At 30.5% G+C, this 21783-nt stretch overlaps 4 protein-coding genes across 6 annotated transcripts; 1 reads left to right on the top strand and 3 right to left on the bottom strand.

Annotated features, from left to right (window-relative positions):
* Positions 1-5: 5 nt before the first annotated feature.
* Positions 6-3705, top strand: LOC140435309 (uncharacterized). The gene is made up of 5 exons (XM_072524148.1): positions 6-204; positions 264-533; positions 590-908; positions 961-1212; positions 2632-3705. Exons 1-5 carry the CDS (start codon positions 79-81, stop codon positions 3009-3011), a joined length of 1347 nt encoding a protein of 448 aa, XP_072380249.1. The 5' UTR covers positions 6-78; the 3' UTR covers positions 3012-3705.
* Positions 3706-4470: 765 nt separating this feature from the next.
* On the bottom strand, positions 4471-8926 carry LOC140435306 (uncharacterized). Its single transcript, XM_072524143.1, has 5 exons — positions 8450-8926; positions 7614-8379; positions 5521-5850; positions 5036-5370; positions 4471-4950 (listed from the first exon to the last, which is right to left on the bottom strand). The coding sequence occupies exons 1-5, from the start codon at positions 8621-8623 to the stop codon at positions 4618-4620; spliced, it is 1938 nt and encodes a 645-aa protein (XP_072380244.1). The 5' UTR covers positions 8624-8926; the 3' UTR covers positions 4471-4617.
* A 3242-nt stretch (positions 8927-12168) lies between these two features.
* LOC140435307 (uncharacterized) lies at positions 12169-14720 on the bottom strand. 3 transcript variants are annotated; one of them, XM_072524144.1, is made up of 6 exons: positions 14382-14714; positions 13927-14329; positions 13631-13858; positions 13191-13484; positions 12534-12850; positions 12169-12427 (listed from the first exon to the last, which is right to left on the bottom strand). In XM_072524144.1, exons 1-6 carry the CDS (start codon positions 14511-14513, stop codon positions 12176-12178), a joined length of 1626 nt encoding a protein of 541 aa, XP_072380245.1. In that variant the 5' UTR covers positions 14514-14714; the 3' UTR covers positions 12169-12175. The 3 variants fall into 3 exon arrangements, with proteins under 3 accessions (XP_072380245.1, XP_072380247.1, XP_072380246.1); XM_072524146.1 differs by having other exon boundaries at positions 13927-14291; positions 14382-14506; XM_072524145.1 differs by lacking the exon at positions 13631-13858 and having other exon boundaries at positions 14382-14720.
* Positions 14721-15847: 1127 nt separating this feature from the next.
* On the bottom strand, positions 15848-21704 carry LOC140435308 (uncharacterized). Its single transcript, XM_072524147.1, has 5 exons — positions 21113-21704; positions 20804-21031; positions 20338-20619; positions 16563-16879; positions 15848-16502 (listed from the first exon to the last, which is right to left on the bottom strand). The coding sequence occupies exons 1-5, from the start codon at positions 21657-21659 to the stop codon at positions 16251-16253; spliced, it is 1626 nt and encodes a 541-aa protein (XP_072380248.1). The 5' UTR covers positions 21660-21704; the 3' UTR covers positions 15848-16250.
* Between the last annotated feature and the right edge of the window lie 79 nt (positions 21705-21783).

The raw sequence follows: 21783 nt of genomic DNA, 5'->3' as shown, positions 1-21783 counted from the left end.
CAGAACAACTGCCAACGTGACAGGTGTAATTAACCTCCATGTTGAAATTGTTTACCTTAATTTGTAACAATTTTAAAAATGAGTATTAAAGTGTTTTTCAAAGATTTTCCAAAAATTTGCCGATTATGTTTAGCCCATGGAGACTTGAAACCAATACAGGAATTAAAACAATTAGAATTGTTTAAGTTACTTATGGACATTAAGGTATCATATTCAATGTTTACATTTGAATAGAAAACAGAAAAATCATGATTTTTTTGTAGGTAAAAGAGGAGGACAAAATGCCAGATAATGTGTGCCTAAAATGTGTTGAACAATTGGAGGATATATATAACTTTATAGCGAAGTGTAAAATAAATGAAGAAGCCTTAAAATTAGTGGTTTCAAAAGAGTTAGAAGAAAAGTCCAATGTAGACCAAGAGGATGTAATGAGTGATGGTTGTGATAATGATGATGTGAAAGATGAAGACGATTTCTACTTAAAGGATGTTAAAGAAGAAATTGTTGAATTAGAACCAGATATACTTTTAGAGGTACTTAGTAATATTTTTCTAGTTATTATATCATCTCCTAACATGGTTTTTTATAGATAAATAAAGAAGTTTCTTTGGTGTGTGAAAACTGCAGTGAGAACTTCAATTCTATGGCAGCTTTAAATGGACATTACGAAGACTTTCCTAAATGTAGTCCAAAGGATTCAAATAAAAAAGAAGTTTGCAATATAGTTGAATATTTAAAAAAACCGAAAACAAGAAGGGGTAAAAAGAAATTAAAAGAAGAAAGTGATGGAGAGGTGGAGTATGTTAAGGGAAGAGTACTGAAAGGAAAGCGTAGATTTTTATGTAACTACTGTGGAAAAAATTACACTAGAAAAAATGGGTTAGAAAGGCATATTTTAAGTCATTCAGGTACATTGCTAATTATTTTTATAATACAAATCATATCTTTGATACATTTTAGGAATAAAACCGTTTGAATGCAAAGAATGTGGCAAATGTTATATAACAAAGGATACATTAAAGACACATCTTTTAACTCACACAGGCATCAAAGCACATAAGTGTACAGTCTGTCAAAAATCATTTACACAATCGAGTCACTTAAGTTATCATATGAGAAGGCATGCAGGTGAAAAGCCACACACATGTACCTTCTGTGGAAAAGCATTTTTGTCTAGTTATCATCTGGAAAGACACAAATTAATGCACACAGGTAAACAGTTTATTTTCTTATCCAGCCTTTTCTAATAAAATAATTAGATTATGCAAAATATATTATCCTACAGGTTTTTTTTCTATCATCAGAGTTTAATTATAATGTTTTTTATTGCTTTTTGCTTTGTGTTCAAGTTTATCAAATCTCTTAGACTTTCTTAAATCATTACAGTGAGAGAAGGAGTTTTGAAGGAGAAATAAAAGAATTCTCAAATACATTTAATGTTTGACTGGACAACTGTGCTGGGGAAGCTAAAGAAGTGATAAAGTTCATTCAGTTATTAACCTAAGATATGAGCAAGCATTGAGGAAAATAATTCCAAAAAAGTGTAACACCAAATTACAAAACTGGAAATTGAATCTGAATTTGAATATCACTGGAGTGGTTAATTCTTATTAAAAATAATAAGTAACATTAACTTGCCGCAAGAAACTGGCTTCATAGCGATATTAAGAGCAGAAGAAAGGGATAGAAATATATGGATAGAGAACAAAGCACAATAGAGCAATAAAAAACAAGAAGGGGAGAAGAAAATATGAACTGTAACAGATAAAAGACATATGGAAGGAATACTTCTACTCAATCCTAAATGAGAAAGAGAAAAAAAAAGAGAATGGTACTTAGTGAGTGCCGACAGAAGGGAATACTTCTTATAGCGTGTTATTATAATATGTATGTAGGTTAATGAAATTTTATGTATGCTTGTAACTGAATTAATGTTTTTTTTTTATAATAACACCACACATTTAAAATCTTTATAATTAAAAAAATCTTAATTTATTTCTTTAAAAATTTTGTTTAATGATTTTCAAAATTTGTTAAATATAATACATTGCTTTAGAACAACGATAAATGCTATACATACATTTTGAACAAATTCTAGATAGATCTTGGAAATATAAGAGGAATCCATGTATGTATTAACTTAAAAAGAGCCTTCGATACTATAAAGAGGGACAAGATGATGAAAGTTTCAAGGGAGCCTACAAGTACCAAAGAAACTAAAGGAAGATGACTGAAATGGCACTAGAAGAAACAAATACAAGAATGAAACTTCAAGCAGAAATAACTAACACAGACCAAGGAGTAAACCAGGAGGACCCTATTACACTAACACTATGTAACCTGCTACTCCATGTTGCCCGGTAAAAATCATGAAAATAAACCAATGGAAAGAAACGCGAAATAGGAAGGAGTGGAGGTAGATAACGAAATCAGCCTGGACACACAATATATTGTAACCCAAATAGAGACAAAGACAACTAATTGACCTCAGAATATGATAATATATGAAAGTGTAACCATAATCCAAAGCGATATTGATGATGATTTAAACTTATCTAAAAATATGTATTTTTTTATTCAAAAACTAGTATCTTTTCACAGAAACATTTTATAATAAATATGTATTTCCAGGAGTCAAACCCTACGAATGCAATTTGTGTGGTAAGCAGTTTGTTCGCAGCACAACTCTCAGAGACCATCTCTTAATCCACAGTGGAGAAAAACCATTTCAATGCCAACACTGTGGCAAACAGTTCAACAGGAAACAGTCTCTTACCAACCATGTTCTGGTCCACACTGGAGGGAAAAACAGCAATAGCAGTAGTGCAAGTTTAGTATCTGTAGGTGTAAATATGAGTTCTAGTGACAATAATTTTAAATATATGAATGTAGCTAGTGACTTTCCGGTAAATATGCTGGGGGGAGATATGCAGAACTTTTTAACCACTTCTGGATTAAGTAAAGAAACTAGCAGTCTAGAGACCTCTTTAAGTTTGCATACCACACATTGACGCATATAATTGGCACTATGTTTTTATTAGGGCATAGTAAAATCTACAATGAGTACAATTGGTCTTTTATTGGCTCATACAAAAGCAATGATATTCAAATCTATATTGTTCATATTACTTTTCATGTTACCTCTCATGTACTGCTGAAGAGACAAGATACTAAGATAGCAAATGCTTTAAAATATTGGTTTCTTTTTCTTCTAGATTGGTTTTGCAGTGTTTGCAATCATTACAGCTCTATTCTCTTTGATTAGTGTTCTCAAAAATCTGTGTTTCTGTAAAATTACTTTTAAATTAGTCAAAACATTTTACTGATTATATTCTATAAAATTATGCGAATATTTTTACATCACCAACACTTCAACTAAGAATGATATCCATATTTTATTTGGAATTTAACAGCCTGGAATTAACTGATTGAACTTTAATTTTCCCTGCTTTGTGGTGTTTAAAGGACTCCATGTTATTTTTAACAGTACACTATGAAAAGTTGTATGAAATCACATCCTTTATTTTTTTATTATGAAATAATAAACTTGGGGTGTAGATAAGTCATTTGTGATTTACAAATTTTAGAATTCATTTCAATGACATTGCATGTACTTATATTAGAAATATATAATTTCCAGAATGTTTATTTATCAAAATTTTATTTATTTCTTTTGTATATATGTCACTAATTTTAAATAAATATTTTTACCTTTTAAGTTGTTTATTGTTCCTTTTATTTGGTCATGACTAAATAAAATGTTTGTGTTTATTAAATGCTCAAATTATCATTATTGGATGTGAGTTTTACATTTTAGTTTTTGCAGATAAAGAATGACTAAATTGAGATCACTTTTTACCAAGCCCAACGGTATTAAAAAAAACAGCAATCATTTTGGCTTTGGTTGCACCACATATAGGCAACTTATAGTTATTATGAAAAGTGTTTTACTTATATCACACAATTTGGAACACAGTAACAGTTATTGGAAACATAGTTTTCTTATCACTGGCTATGGACACCAGTGGAAGATCACACAGAGGTGTGAAAAAAAAAACTGGCTGATGAAACGGAATAAATTAAATGAAAAGCCCTCGCTCCCTGCTTAGACAATAAGAAATCTAAGCTTCCCCTCCACAGTCACCTCTGTAATGCCACATTTAAACTAAATAAAATTTATATCAGAATACTTCCAATCCAAAACCAGTATAACCTCAAAATGTTTTCATTAAATACTGTTTTACACTTTTAATAAAAATAAATGTAACCAAAAAGAAGATTGGCAGATGTTAGTAAATATGTCCAAGTGAACTGGAACATTAATTAATGGATAATTGATAAATCTTAGCTTTTCAATTTGATTCGAAATTGTGAATGAAAAAAATGTGAGAAATTGCTCTTAAGTGCAGATGAAATTTTTATGGTAAATTCACCATTTCTTATAGTGTAGTGTATTAAATAAAGGAAGAATTTTAATAAAAAATAAGATTTATTCAAAATCATTAAGTAAAAATTCTATATTTATCAATCAATTATTAATAAAATGCATAATAAATATTTTGCATAACAAAAAAATATTTTTATTAAGTAAATTAATTTTATTAGAACTTATATTAATCAGTCGCCTAGAATAGACCCTGAAAAGTCTTCATCCACTTCAGTTTGAACAAACTCAAAATATTCAGGAAATGCCTCATCTTGACTGCCTTCATTGCTCTCGCTATTTTCATAGTCTTGATTCCCTTCGGTTAGTTGATCTTTATGTGCTATTTTTAGGTGCATATTCAAAATGTTAGGTTCTATAAAACACCTATTACAGAAATTACATTGATGAGGGCCTCTGTGGGACAGTAAGTGTATTTTTAAATTGTGTGTTTTTGAGAACCCCTTTTTGCAGTATATGCAGTGATAGGGGCGATAACCTGTGTGAGTATATTCGTGACAAACAACCTAAAACAAATTGAAACATAAGTGATTACAAGGACTATGATTTAGCAACAGAATTGTAATCACCTAATAAAAAAAGATTATTTACCTCTCCTTTCGAAGAAAACTGTCTTCCACAAAATTGACATCTATATGGTTTCTCCCCGGTGTGTGTCCTAACATGCCTGTTTAGGGAATTAATCATTCTAAATCTTTTAGGGCAATATTCACAATGGTAATTCTTCTCTCCTGTGTGCAGTCGCATATGATATGTTAGCGCATTTGCATAATTGAAATCTTTACCACAGACATTACAGAGAAAAGGTCTATTGTTTTCATGTATACTCATGTGAACTTTCAGATGTGCTTTTGTAGAGTATGCTTTATCACACAATTTGCACTTAAATTGTTTTTCGCTGTGGCGCAACTTGTGCGTGACAAATTCTAGAAAAAAATGGAAATTAACAAAAAATGTTTCACTAATAATTAACAACTATAATAATTTTACCATTCCATTAAAAGACTCATAATTTGAAACAAAAGAAAATGTTAAACAAAAAATAAAGAAAAATAATCAGTTTGTAAAAATCATACTTGACTTAGTTCCAGAAATATGCCCACATATCTCACAAGTAAAAGCCTGATCATTTGCACCGATGTGGCTCCTTTTTATGTGATTTTTTAATGCACGCTGGCTGGAAAAAATCTTTTTACAAATGCCACATGGAAAATTAATTTCCTGCTCGAATTCATCTCTAGGTGTATCTGGGATTCTTCTCTTCCTTCCTCTCCTCCTTGGTTGTGAAGTTTCTTCGAGATTATCATCATTTTCCCCTCGATCTATAATAAGTGATTCAATTGTGTCTTTATCAAGTAAATCTATATGTTCTAAAGCAAAATTTTCTGATTCACTGTCTTCATTTCCTACAATAAAAACTTTATCATAATAATTAAGATTAAATAAATTTCAAGTTTTAAATGAAAAAAAAAATACATGATGAAACAATGCTAGAATAGTATAAGGATAGACACTCTACAAAAATTGAAATGTATGCCAATGGGCAATTGCTTAAGTACATTCTAAACATCCTTTTTTATCCTAGATTATAGGAGTATTACTAGACATTGCAGAATTCCATTTTAAACATGGACCAAGTCTTGTTTATACTAAGAATAAATTTGTGTCCATTAGAAACTGGGTTCTCATTCAAGCTTGTGTCATTGTCATTTGCTGGTTAAGGTAGCTTTTACTGTAACAATCAATAAGACTCCAGAGTTGGAATTTATTTGCCAAATCCAATGTTTAGACATTTACAACTGTATGTTGTCCTTTGTGACATCATTTAGGGACACTACTAAAGAAAGTAGACTGAAAGAAGCACATAAGTTTTCTCTAATGATGTTATTTACAAAGTTTTCTCAGATCTCCTAGTGATATAACTCCAAACAGAAAAAAAAGTTTTTTCAACTCCTGCATATTTTTTTAATTAATAGTGTTTTTAATTTAGTACATCTCTTCCATGTACTGAAATTTAAAATGTGCTGGTACCGTTCGCGTCATAAAAAACTGGTACAACTCTTATTACCGAAAATCATGTTTTTCAAGTTGTGTAAGTAGATCTTGTCACATGTGTCATTCTAATTTCTAGGGCACTGTTGCCAGTTCAACGAAAATATTATATGAAATCAGCTAAAAATTATGTGTGACAGACCGCCAGTTTTGAGTATTCTAAAAACTAAAACATCGAGCATTCTCGATCAGTCAGTCACATTAAATTTGTTTAAACATGCATCCTAAAAAATTCTCATATTAGTTTTGTAATTTTTCATTATCTCAATTAAGTACTCATACCTTGATTTGTGTTTTATTATAATTTATGAAAATATTTCAATTCAAATATAGTGATAGATAAAATCAATCTACACATAACTTTAAATTATTATAATAAAACATTACAGTGACATATTGGATTGTAACTGTCACTTTATAATCTACGTAGGATAAAGTATAATGTTAGTTTTTGTTAATGTTATCGTTCATATAATAAATAATAAATTAATCTTGGTAGTTGGCCTGTGACTAAACTTATTGATACAAAATACAGTTCGTGTTCGGTAGGAAATTGAAGTAAAAAATTAGGTTTAGTAGATGCATTCCAATGTTCCCTGTGCCAATAATCTAGGTTTAAAGATCCTTCAAATATTTTGGATATTAGCTGAACCCTATCTCTGGTTATTAAATTTATTAAATACGGTTTTTTGTGGTTAATGATAAAAATAATACCTATCTAATAATAACTTTATTTTTTTTAATTAGATTTAGTGCAATTCCGTTATCTGTGATGGCAACAGCGAATTAATTCACGAACCACTGTATCCAGTCTGAACCCAGGTTTACATTGGGAAAAAAAAGTGTACCAGTTTTATATGACGGGAAGTGTACATGAAGAAATGCATCTTTATAGTAATTATACATTTGCAAAAAAGTTTTGTTGAAAACTTGTGAGTTTCCTTATTATTAAGTAAATGTTCATTTAGTTTTCAGTTATCATTCAGTTATGCTTTTACATTTCTTTTGTTAATACTTAATTTCAATTAACCATGTAGTCTTGGGATGAGCATATTGTAAGTTTTATATGTAAGAAAAAACAAAAATGTTAGGAAATAACTGTGAAAAAAGTATTTACCTTCTTCCTCTTGTGCTTCACTACTTGCATCACTATTTGTCTCTACAGATTCCTCAGTGTTATCTTCAACATTATCACATTCTTCAGTATCACCTTCAATGTTAATAAAATCTTCTATGATGAATTCAACTCTACCATTTTCTATTATCCCATTAATATCCCCTATTTGACCCTGAGAATCATTGGTTCCTTTATCAGTTTCAAAAATTATTTCACAGGCATTATTTCCTTTTTGTAGTTCAGAAGTATCAAGTGATTCATCATTGCTACTTATGATTTCATTGTGACTTGTTTCTTTGACTGTATTGAATTCATTTTCTAAATGTTCAATTTCGTAATCAACATCTTCTACTTCAATTTTAATATTTTCAACTTTGTCTGAATTAAATGTCTCTTCTTCTGATGGATTTATAACAGAAGCTGAAAGTTCCTTACCCAGTTTACTCATAAACCCTTCATAATTATGTTCCTCAGATTCTGGATCTTCAACAACAATTAAATCATTCAGACTATATTTTTCATTTTTAATAATAATTTGAACATTTGACTCTTTATAGTTTGCTTGTTTTCTAGCTAAACTTATAGCTTCAACTACTTTTTCCTCCTGAAGTTTTTCAGAGTCAAAATAAGCAACACTAGATTTCTTAAACATTAGTTCCAGTTTTCTTTGCGATTCTTCGAATTGTGTTATAAATTGATGGCACATTTTTAACATACTGACACAGACTGGACAAATACTTTCAGGATAATTATCTTCAATTTTAACCTTAAAATTAGATTTAAATATTTTAGAGCTATTGACATACAATCCAATACTCAAATTCCAATATACTTACTTCACAAAAAGTCGTTTTCTGTAATGCATCTAAATAAGTCTCTACGTCAGGAATGTTTGAGCTTTCCATATAATCGGTTAATTTATACATTACATTTTTACTTTGAGTCAAACAAACCCTGCACATTGACTTGAGTTTTGTCCCTTCTTGGTACACATTCCTTGGTCTGGGCATAATTTTTATGAAAACACCGATTTAAATTTTGAAATTGTTAATCTGCGCCAAACGTTTCACAGTGAGTCGATTTTTTAAGAATAGGCGAATAACTCACTAATAAAGAAAATACGCCTCAAAATGTCCACACTTGCGTATATTTGACAGAATGAACTTGCGCTGGCGTCTTTTACAATGTTATGACGTTTTATTGTCATTTAAGTATATGAGTTGGAAAACTTATTAAAGCAAGGCCAGAACAGACGTGTCTACTGCACCTTCAAACGGATATCAAATAAATCGTTTTTATTTTATTTATAAAAGATACACCTACTATTTTAATAAATTAAAATACACAATCTCTAATTTATTAGTATTGACTGATAATATTATTTTTTGCTTTAATAATCTTAATGTCCTTTTTTACAACTTTGTTATTGCCAGCATGATGTCTGGTAATATGCCTCCTTAAATTACTAGCATCTCGGTACCCTTTCCCACAGTATGAGCAAATGTGTGGTGTTTCACCTGTATGCTGCCTGAGATGAACTTTTAAAGTGCTACTATATGCAAAAGTTTTACCACAAAATGAGCAAATGTATGGCTTTTCACCACTGTGGATTCTCTCATGCTCTTTCAGATGATTCGATTGTACAAAAGTTTTCTCACATTGGCTACATTTGAAAGGTTTTTCGCCAGTATGCGTCAGAATGTGGTTGTTCAGTCCTCCTTTTTGAGGGAACTGTTTATCACAATGTGGACACTAAAAGGTAAAATAGTACTAAATAAAAAACTAGTATATTAAATATGTTTTCAAAAGATACTTCAGCATGGAATTTTTTAACTTTCATTCAGTGTTCAATTCAATTGAAAGTTTTGACAGAGGCCAAAAATTTAAGTAAGGTAAATAAAGGATGAAATTGTTTCAATATTTAAGAAATTTTGAGATGAAATCATTCATTTGAATACATAAGTTTCTATTAAATTCACTTTTAATATAAAAAAATATATTTCCTTTAACATAATGCCTACCTGAAACAATTTTTGTCCTGTGTGTATTCTCATGTGAACATTAAGATAATTCTTTAATGTAAATCTTTTATCACAAAAATTACAAGAATAATTTCTTTCGTTGCTGTGAGTCATAATGTGATTAGCCAAACAAGATTTCTGATGAAAACCTTTATTGCAATGCGTACACTAAAACATAAAAAAGATTAAGCTGAAATTGAAGACACTGCACATTGAACACAAAGTTAGATGATGAAATTATCCTTTTTAAGAAATAAAATTAACATAAGCACAAAACAATTTATTTCAGAAAAATACTCACTTGAAATATTTTTTCCCGTGTATGTGTTAAAAGATGTCTTTTTAAATCATTGCCTTGGCCAAAACACTTTTGACATTTCTCACACTTGAATGGCTTAATTCCAGTATGACTTCTTATATGTCTCTCTAAATGTGAACTCTTCATAAAATGTTTACCACAGTAATTGCACAAAAATGTTTTGGGTTCTCTTTTGCTTTTGTGCATTCGACAGTGATTAGCAAAGGAAGATTTACTGTGATATACTTTATTACACATCTTACATTCATAGAGATTGTGTTCCTTCATTTTAAATTTACTTTTATACCGCTTCTGTAACAAATCCTTCTTTTGTAAACATTCATTTTTTACGTTAGATTCATCTACTGTTTCATTATCTGATAGATCATAATCTGAACTGGTACTTTTTATAAGTCTCTCTTCAAATATTTTATGCAACATCATCTCTCGGGTTTTTGATTTTTCGATGAATGAATATATTTCCTCCAACTTGAAACTGCATTCAAGACATATATTTTGAGGAAATTCTTCATTTTTTACCGTCTAAAATAAGTAAACTCCTGTATAAATGTATTCCTGGTCCAATAAAAACTTACCTCATTCGTTACTAAGTTAACATAAAAGTCATACAAGTTTTGAGGAAATGCTTGCAAGTTTTGTTTCATTAAACAAATTCGACATATATGTGGGAAATCTTTATAATGTAAAGTAATTTCTTCCATTTTATTTGTTTGTTTATGAAGGTTATGAAAATGTATTATTGTTTTGTAATTTGATCTTACACAGGTTGTGGCTAACTATCCGACCAAACGGGTAAATCATTTATTAAAGATTATCACTAATTTATTTACGAATACTTGTAACAAAATATGACGGTCAATGTGAATGACAACTTGTGTATATTTTCTAGTAAAAGTATAACAAAGAAACGGGGCACTGAAAGATGGGTCTGAGAAGAAACATACATATTTTAAATCATTCATCCAGTTAGGTTTATTGTAGAAAATTTGTTGTGAAAATATTTTGAACTATCTACTTTAGCAGAATCCAAAGCTAATAAAAAAATACTTAAGCAGCCCCTAATTTAAAAAAATATGCCTAGCTCTTCAATCTATTGTTTTGTTGAATGTGTAGTGAAAGAAAGAGCAACATTTACCTCAAAACCTTCTATAGATAGATAGTCGGCCAGCTGTAATATATAAATATTAAATAAATATTCCTGACACTCAAAATTGTACACCGATTTTAGTCAGTTATGTTCCGCCTACCGATTTTTCGGTAGATCTACCGAATTGCCCTTTGGATCTACTGATTTGAGAAAAAATATTAAAATGCACTTATATTTTATTAACTCCATTGAGTACAACAATATGCCCATTGGGTATTAAGCATTTGGTATGGTTTAATATTTTATTTAAAAATAATTTATCTTTTATTTGTGTTTCCATCAAAAAATTTTCAGTATTTTCAATACGTTACCTACATTTTAATACATCAACCAAATCGACTGATAGGAAAATCCCTGGAGATTCGTAATTCTGTAATTTTCAGAAGACAGGGAAAGTCCCGAAAATTCAATAATGTATTTGTTTATTAAGTATTATTTTACTTCATCATCATATAACGGGGGTCCTACGGCGATTGCCGCTTCCCGCATTTCAGCCTCCATCTTTTCCTATTTCTCCAATCTCCCTCTTCTAAGCCTCTAGATTGCATTGTTTTTGTAATTTCTCTTCTCCAGGAATTTGGTGGTCTTCCCCTTTTCCTTCTTTCTGGCGGAACATACATTAAGGCTTTCTTTGGCCACCGCTCCTCCATACCATTGTAATTGCCTTCCTTGTATTCTATCTGAAAAAGTATCTCTAATTCCTGTACGGTTTCGTATTTCCTCATTCCCGATTATTTCCATTCTCGATATGACCTAAGATAATCCATTTCGACAACGTCTACTTTATCTCGTTCATTCTTTGTCATCGTCCAACATTCGGCACCATATGTGGTAATTGGTTCTACAGTTGCTCTGTATACGCAATTATTTTACTTTTTTTTATTTATACTTCAATACATTCATTATTCCAAATATTGTTTATAATTTCAAATTTAAAAGTGTGTATATGATCTTCCGAAATCTACTGATTTTTGCATAAGGTATCTCCCAATTTTGGAACAGCTCCAGGGTACATGACTGACTGATAGAAAAGATGAAGGCAAAGAAATAAAAACTGACATGTTTATTTTAAAATCTATATATTTTCATCAATATTTTCACAATCAAAACTTTCATGCTTAATATCCAGGTTAGCATGCACTCTTTTATTATGTCTCTTCAAATTTGTGGAATCATAATATTCTTTTGGACATATCTGACATTTATAAAGTTTTTCTCCAGTATGAGCCCTTCTCATATGCGATTTTAGAGCTGTGTTGGCTTTATACCCTTTATTACATAGAAGACACACAAAGGGATTTTCTCCTGTGTGGATTCTATGATGAATCTAAAATCAAATGATAAATATTGTCATTGAGTCAACAAAAATTACAGGAATGTTTTTAAAATAATGCATAAAGGATGTTATTAAAATAGATTTTCCTACAGCTTACCTGAAGATTGCTATTTGTTTTAAACATCTTCCCACAAATAGTACATAAGAACGATTCCTTTGGAATATTATCAATCTTTAATTGTTTTTCATGATGGCATGAACAAACAGAGCTCTTACAGAAATTACATTTGACATTCTGCAACAACGCTTCATGTTTGAGCATATGAGCTGCTAAGGAGCGAGCAGTAGAGAACATCTTACCGCAATGTTGACACTGGAAATCCTTTTTGCCATTGTGAATAAGGCTGTGTCTTTTAAGATCACTCTCTTGGGTAAAAGTTTTCCTACAGGAGCCGCAAGCAAAAGGACGCTCACCTGCATACAGTAAAATGCATACAAATTTAAAGGAAAATGCCATACTTATGTAGAATTTTTGAGGCTTCATTACTTGAATATTCTAAATAATCAATTCTAAGGTATCTAAGACTCTATAGTGAAGCTTAATTGTCAAAAAAGTAGATATATACAGTTTACAAAACTGTCTAAATGATAAAGACACAAAATAACTTGAAGATATTATAAATAAATTTGTAAACCTATAATAGTTTTAACACAGAATAATAAACAGTCAGAATGCCCACTCTCAGATGCTGCCTTTGAGGTTTGTCAGCAACTGATTCCGTCTAATTGTTTATTATTCTGTGGTTTTACCTACCTGTATGTATTCTGAGATGTCTCTCCAAGTGTGAATTTTTCTGGAAAGCCTTATAGCACAAAGGGCATTCAAATACCTTCTTCTCATTAATATGGGTTTTTATATGTGTACCAAATCCAAATTTACCAAAATATTTATTACAAAATGGACATTGAGTTTTGTTTGAATTATTTAGAATGCCATTGTCAAGTGTCTTATCTTCTTGGGTAAAATGCTTAACATCTCTATGTTTTTGTAAACTCCTAGCACTGTGGTATCTTTTATTACAAATTGAGCAAACATATGGTGTTTCCCCTAAAAAGGTACAAAGTTACTTTTGCTAATTTTAACAAGATACTGAACAGTGGTCAATCTATTGCATAATAATTTATAAATCAGGTTAGTAGACCATAATAAACCATCATAGCTAAAAAAGTATATGGTTAAATCAAAAAATTCACCTGTATGCAACCTTAGATGAACTGTTAAACTATGCATATATAAGAAATCTTTTGAGCAGTGGGAGCACTTAAATGGCTTAACTCCAGTGTGGATTTTCATATGTTTGTTTAATGAGTTTTCTGATGTTAGTAAACGGTCACATTTTGTACATTGAACTAGTTCTCCTGTTTTCTTTCTATTCCTATGTACTTTTTTGTGATGCAGCAAACTTAACTTAGATGAAAATACTAGAATATCAAAGATATCATAAAAATTAATTTTTGGCAACAAAAACGTTTTTGAATGAAATTTATACCTTTGTCACATACTTCACATGTTTTCTTAATTTTACTATTTACTATTACATCATTCTCTTGGATCTTGTTGTTAATTTGTTCTTCTAAAAGACGAATGCATAATTGTTCCTCTTTAAATGAATTATTACAAACGCCTAACTGTAAAAACTCTGCATCTTCTTCACATTTCTTTGACTCGGTTTCTTCTTGTACTTTAATATGTTCCACAGCTTCCTCTGTTATTATTTTATCTACTTTGAAAGGTATTTCAATAAATATTTCATTTTTAATATAAGGATGTTTTAAAGCCATGAGAAATAAATTATTATTAGCTGCACATAGTTCTATAAATTGTTTAATTTCTTGTAGACGACTGACACAAGTCCTGCAAACATTTTTTGGTAGTAGATCATCTTCAGTTACCTGTAACATTTAATAAATTAGATAGTAGTTGTTCTAGTGGAACTAAGTATACCTGTATTTTGGTAATCTCTTCAAAAACCTGCATGACCTCTACAGTGTTTAGTGGTAACAAATCTTTGGATTGAAGACAAAGTCTGCAAATTGATGAAAAATTGTTTACAGAAAGTCTTAATTGAGTTCCCATTATTTACTTGAGAATTTTTATTTACAATTTTCTTGTTGTATTGTTGGTTGCATAATTAGATATTGCTACTAAACTACCGTCATCTCAAATTAAAAGCACCAACTACTTTTTAATTTCAATTTATAAACAAGGGAACTTTCTTCTTGTAGATGTTTCCTATTAATGCTTGCAAAGTTAGTAGACTCCGGGAAATTTTGTGTATGGTTTGAAATTCAAATAATACAATGTAATTGTCTGTTGAAAGGAATTATAAGACGCAAATGATATTCTGATATATCAGAACAATGCGAATATTACGTTGAATTTATTACCTAAAACTAATATAGTAGTTAAATAAGTTTCTTCAATTAATGATTTATGTAGAATTGATAAATAAATGTCCTTTTGTGGTTAATAAAGTAACTAAATTACACATAAAATTTGACTACCAGCATCATAATTTTTACTCATCTGCTTCAATTCTTCAGAATATTTATTGGGAAATAAATTGACTTATCGCTTATAGGTAAATACGATTTGAAAGGCAAAGAGAGAAAATACCAACATAATTATTAAAGCGAAGCTTGTACTGGCGTTGTTTTACTTTTTCTCTCTACAACAAAATGCTGAGGCGAGGAATTCGTTTCTAGCTTCATATATTTATTCTAGCTCTTATCTATAAGCAGATTTAATTAAAAAACAGCGTAGAAAATAACCAACGGAATATGAACATTAAATGAGAAGTAAAAAATTAAAAGAATATCTGTCACTAAAACATTTGATTCGTAACGATAACGATTGTGAAAATTTAACCCTCCGTTTATTTACAATTTTCTTGTATAATTAGTTGCATAACTAATATTACCACCTCAAGCAGAGACTTTTTTATTATACTCCTAGTCAAGGTTAGTAGATTTTAAGTAACTTAAAATCTACTAACCTTGACTCCTATCTCCTAGTCTCCTATCAATCTGCATTATCGTTTACTGGGTGCATAAGTATTAGGCGTCGAGATGCTACCGCCATCTCGTCATAAACGAGCGAACATTTTCCACTTAATTCTTGTAGATCTCTTCTATTATTGGTTGCATAGTTAGTAGATTGTTAGAAATTTTGTGTAGGATTTAAAATTTAATAAAACATCAAATTGTCTCATGGTCTGTATGAAGAAATTAAAAGATTCAATTTAAATTCATGTAAATTGGAACAATGCAAATTATATGTTGAAATTGATAAAGAATAGATGAAAATATTTTTAATAATTTGAAAATTTAGTACCTACATAAGTGATCCTTATTGAATTTAGTGCCTGAAACTAATATCAACTAATATAGTAGTTATGAGTTTCTTCAATTAATAATTTATGAACAAGTGAGAGATCAACATCTTTATTTATATAGTTTTCTTGGATTTTTCATTATTAATAATTAAAGTAACTACTATACACACAAAATTTGATTACCAACATAGGTAATTTTTACTAATTTGCTTCTATTTTACAGAATATTAGGAAATAAATTATTACCTTCCAAACTTTTATTATTTTATTTTAATAGTTAATAAATCTTCTGTAATAGGTACTTAAATATGATTGAAAGGCAAAGAAAGTACCAAATTTTTGTTCATTTTGATTTGAAATTCAGAATTGTTTTCAAAAAATCCCTAAATAAGAAAACATACACATACGTTCCAAAAATAAAAAATGTTTACAAATTAATGATTATATTATTAATTATAATAAATTTATTAATTAATTTATTAAATATTTTTTTCAATATTTTCAAATTCAACACCTGCATGCTTAATATCCACATTAGAGTGTACTCTATTGGTATGTCTCTTTAAATTTGTGGAATCATAATATCGGTTTGGACATCTTGGACATTTATAACGTTTTTCTCCAGTATGAGCCCTTCTTACGTGAGATTTTAGTGCTGTGCTGGCTTTATAGCCTTTATTACATTGTTTACACACAAAAGGATTTTCTCCTGTGTGGATTCTTTGATGAATCTAAAATCAAATAATAAACATGTCACTGGCAGTTATTAAAACAGCTTTTTTATATTTTACCTGGAGACTGCTATTTGCTGTAAATACCTTCCCACAAGTAGTACACAAAAATGATTTCTTTGGAATATTCTCTTTCTTTAATCGTTTTGGAGGAATACATGAACAAACAGAGGACTCGCATGTATTACATTTGACATTCTTTGTCAATGCTTCATGTTTGAACATATGAGATGCCAGAGAACTTGTAGTAAAGAACATCTTACCACAATGTTGACACTGGAAATCTTTTTTATCACCGTGAATAAGGCTGTGTCTTTTAAGATCACTTTCTTGGGTAAAAGTTTTACTACATGAACTGCAAGCAAAGGGACGCTCACCTATGGTAAAATACATACAATTTTAACAGGATATGCTAATATGTAAATAAAATTTTTGTTATTACATTGCCTAAATACACTAAATAATCAATTCCAAGATATCTAAGACTATAGAGTGTAGGAAAATATAAAAACAAAAAATATATCAATGTTAAAAGTCGAGACCTCATAAGTCACAATTTACAACTTTTTAGGAGAGCAACAAAACTTTGGTTTGGTGATTTTTTCTTTGTTAGCATTTACTTAATTATTACTTTGAAAAGACATGCCAAAACAGTATTCATGAATCTAGGGTTTTGCTAGAACATTCGGAACAATATTTTCAACCAAAAATCCTTTTATATCTAAAAATGACCAATTTTTGACTTATGGGTTTCAACATTAAACTGTCAATATAGTAATTTAACATATTTAAAATATGTTTATTAATATTTATAATTTAAAATATCAAAAGTTCTTAGAATTTACATTATGAGCGGTGAAAGGAAAAGTGGTGTAAGTCATCTGAGCATCATTTTGAGATACAAAAGGTTTTATTAGAGATGTTGTAATTAAATTTACGTAACATTTATAAACGCCTTGTTCAGCCTTTTACTTGTCCATTTAAACTTGTTTATTTCTTATACCGTAATTCGAATGTGATACGAATGGGAGAGGATAGGCTACCAAAACGAGCACTGAACGCCAGAATGCAGGGAAAGAGACCAGTTGGAAAGCCAAGAAAGCGCTGGGAAGACACAGTAAGCAGCGACGCACAAGCACTTTTAGGAGTCCGTGTATGGAGAAGAGCAGCCACAGACAGACAAGGGTGGAGGCAAAAAATAAAGGAGGCCAAGGCTCATTTTGGGCTGTAGTGCCGTAGAAGAAGAAGAACATTTATAAACATGTTTGTGGTATTTTTTTATTTATTAAGGACATTATGTAACTCACTAATCTTTTGGTACAAATAAAACTATGTTAAGGGTAGTTTTTAAGGGGTGAAATGACTTACACCACTTTTCCTTTAAGAGTTTAAAGAGAATGTACAGAAAACAAAACATGTGTATGGTTTTTAAATTTGAAAATCAAAAATAAATTCACTAGTTTATTATTCATTAGGAAGTTTTTTTATTCATTCATCGGATGATATAAGATTTCTAAAATAAGAATGGTGGACTGGAGGAATGTATGGTAGTAAATCACACATATACTGTTCTTTGGCTGGCATGACTGGTCGAGGTGCTGTGTACAGTAAATCCAGTTAAAGATTTTTCAACAATGTTGGTCTTCCCTTCTGCTTGCTTAGGATATTAATTTGTGAAAAGTAAAAATCTTCATTTAGTGTTTCTTTATAGAACAGTGAAAATGGCTCACCTTTTTTGGCTCTAATCCACTGCATTTTTAACCATGACACTGATCGGTTATCAGTATTGTTTTTTTGTACTGTAGTCAGATGTTTGTAGTGAGTTGTCAGATCTTTAAAGTCTTCTCTAAGCATTTTTGTGAAAATGAAAGCTTTTTTCTTTCTACACAGAAACTATGACTGAAAACCAATCTTCAGGCACATAAATCTGTTTACCTTTACAGTGAGTTTCAATTAAACCAAAGTCTGAGTCGTTTGGTAAGTAAGGGTGTCTGCTTACCATAAACTTGTGATCAACTATTTCAACTATTTACTATTATTTTCACTTTGAAGTAACTGTAACAAGGCCAAGGCAAAATTCCAGTTTCTATTTTGGCTGGTGCAGCTATCACTGTACAGTACAACATGTTTTGAATTTGCTGCACATAATTCTATGTGCTTTGTGACACAGGCACTGATTTCCTGAGATCCTCTCAAAGCTATTATTTCTTTTCATCCATACATGTAGCCTAAACCAGATGATAGCTCATGGCAGCCCAAGTTGTAAATGTACAAATTACGTTTATAGTTTGCGATTGATGTGAGCTAGGACTTTCTCTAGGTCAAAAGTGAATGCATAGTTAGAATCGTCAGTCTGGGCCTTTTTTGGATCATTTTTCATAGAAGTATGTGCAAGCTCGGCCTTTCTAAGATGAAATTTGTGCTCTACTTCAATCTGTCTTATCTCATTATCATCTGTTATTGCAGCTTTTTTTAATTTGTAAGCATCACACTTAGAGCATGTATCTTTTTGTGGTACATGAAAATTATTATTGAATGTATGACGATAAATATCCCAGGAATTGGGAACAGTACCTTGTTACTGACAGTACTCACTGTACAAGCGATACAGAAAGGTAACATTAAGGTCAGGAGATAGATACCTACGATTGGGATTATTATTCCTTGTATAGTGGGATTGTTAAGATGGAAAATTTTCAATATGTTTCCGGGCACAGTTCATATGTTCTTCAGATATTTTATTGGTTGGTATATATTATCTGAACCAGGCCTTGATTATCTGAACCAGGTGGTTCCCCTAGTTTTATCTTATTAATGACTCATGTCATTCATCCATCAGACATCTGAAAGGTTCCAAGAAAGTATTTTTTACATACTTTCGTGGTTTTGCCTTGTTTATGAATGAAATATTGGTTAGACACTGTCTTACCAGGTCGTGACTGATTCCTAGAATGTTTTACTTCAGGTTTCTTTTGCTTGATGAAATCAAAAATAAAAGCATTCTGTGTTGTAAATGATTTCAATTTCCAGAATGATTCAAACGTTTTTTTTTCTATCTTCACATGATACCTTTTCAAAACATTTTTTATTGCAAAAACAGTTGTTGTTTCAAAAGGTTTTACTTGGCACTACTTTTCCTTTTGTTTTCTTATACTCACAACCTGAGTTGCGGAGCCACTTTCTTTTTTCTTTTTTATTTGCATGCCACTGTCCTTTTAGTGCTCTCTTGGGTTGTTTAACTTCTACTTCTTCTCTATTACTTTTCCTTTCATGGTCTTGGAAAGAGACTTCCTCGTTTGATTCACAGTCTGAAACAAACCAACTTTATTAAAATAACACTCAAAAACGTTCTATTTATAGGAGTTTGTTTATTGCTAGTGTAGAGAATTTAACATTTGGAGGTTAGTTTTGATTTTATATAAACAAATATAATACACAAGTTTAACTTACCAGTACTTCCTTCTTGAGAATCAGAAGGTACACACTCATCTCCTGAGTAAGCAAAAATACTAGACTCATCACTCACATTACTTAAACTGTCGTCATCCATTGTATTTGAAAAATCGCAACCGCAAAATACTAAATAACTCACTTAGGAATGAAGGAATAGTAATTAGTAACTTAGTAATGTAAGTCTGACTTGCACCATTATTCCCCCTACTACTACAGCGATTTTGTTTGACTGTCAAGTTTGTGCTACTATCTGTGAGCAAATAGAAGAGGTATGACTTACACCACTGTTGCTTCTGATAGATTTGAATATGCACTTATCTCTATTGTATAAAAAAAGTGAGTTACACAACTTTTCCTTTCACCACCCCATATCTAAACTTACCTGTATGTATTCTGATATGTCTTTCCAAGTGTGAGTTTTTCTGGAAAACCTTGTAGCACAAAGCACATTCGATTATCTTCTTCTCATTAATATGGGTTCTTAAATGTGCACCAAATCCAAATTTACCAAAAAATTTACTACAGAATGGACACTTGGTTTTGTTTGAATTACTAGGACTGTCACTGTCTTGTTCAATAAAATGTTTAACTCTTCTGTGTTTATTTAGGCTGGTAGAACTGCGGTAGCCTTTATTGCAAATTGAACAAATGTAAGGTGTTTCTCCTAAAAAGACACTAAATTATTTTTCCTAATTTCAGCAAGAGTCTTTAATGGACAATCTTTAACATACTTAAGTATAAATTATTTTAGTACATCATTTCTGGCTCATCTATGTAGTTGATATTTACATATTACACCACCATATTTAGAGAAGTAAACTACAAAATGGTTAAATCAAAACATTCACCTGTATGCAACCTTAGATGAACTGTATAGCTACTTATATATGAGAAATCTTTTAGGCAGTGGGGACACTTGTATGGTTTAACTCCAGTATGGGTTTTCATATGTTCATTTAATGCATTTTGTGAAGTTAGCAAACGGTCACATTTTGTACATTTAAATTGTGCTATTGTTTTTTTTCTACTTCTAAACACTATCGTACGGCCCACCAAATTTAATTTTGTAGAAATTACTAAAACAGAATATATTTTTATCAGCATAAATAAAAGCAGAAATGGTAGAAGAACCAAATTTATGTATTTAAAATTGATACCTTTGTCACATGTTTTCTCAATTTTACTACTTGGTAGTAAATCATTTTTTGCCCTATGTATCTTTTTGTTCCTTTCTTTACTAGCTCCATGCTCTTTTAAATGGGAAATAAGTAATTGTTTCTCTTTGAAAGTATTATTACAAATGCCACACTGAAAGAACTCTTCATCTTCTTCATGTTTCTTTGACTCAGTTTGTTCTTGTTGTGTAATATGTTCCACATCATCCTCTGTTATTATTGTGTCTATTTGGCAAGGTATTTCAATAGATACTTCATTTTTAATACAGGGATGTTTTAAAGCCGTGACAAACAATGTATTATTAGCTATACATACGTCTATAAATTGTTTAATTTCCTGCAGACGACTGACACAAGTCTTGCAAATATTTTTTGGTAGTAGATCGTCTTCATTTACCTCAATTTTTGTAATTTCCTTAAAAATATGAATGGCGTCTACACTACATAGTGGTAACAAATCGTTAGGTCGCAGACAAAGTCTGCAAATTGATGAAAAATTGTTTACAGAAACTCTTATTTGGGTTTCCATGATTTATTTTTGTGGTTAGGTTATAACTATTATTATGTCAAAAAATTGTTATTGAATGTTTTATTGGTTGCATAGCTAGTCGTTGAGATTATATTATTAATTATTATTATTTTGTTGAGGGAGT

Source organism: Diabrotica undecimpunctata, chromosome 2 (assembly GCF_040954645.1).
Source record: "Diabrotica undecimpunctata isolate CICGRU chromosome 2, icDiaUnde3, whole genome shotgun sequence".
In the NCBI taxonomy this organism is placed as follows: Eukaryota; Metazoa; Arthropoda; class Insecta; order Coleoptera; family Chrysomelidae; genus Diabrotica; species Diabrotica undecimpunctata.
Note: the sequence above shows the minus strand (reverse complement) of the source record. Positions and strands in the feature narration are given on the sequence as shown.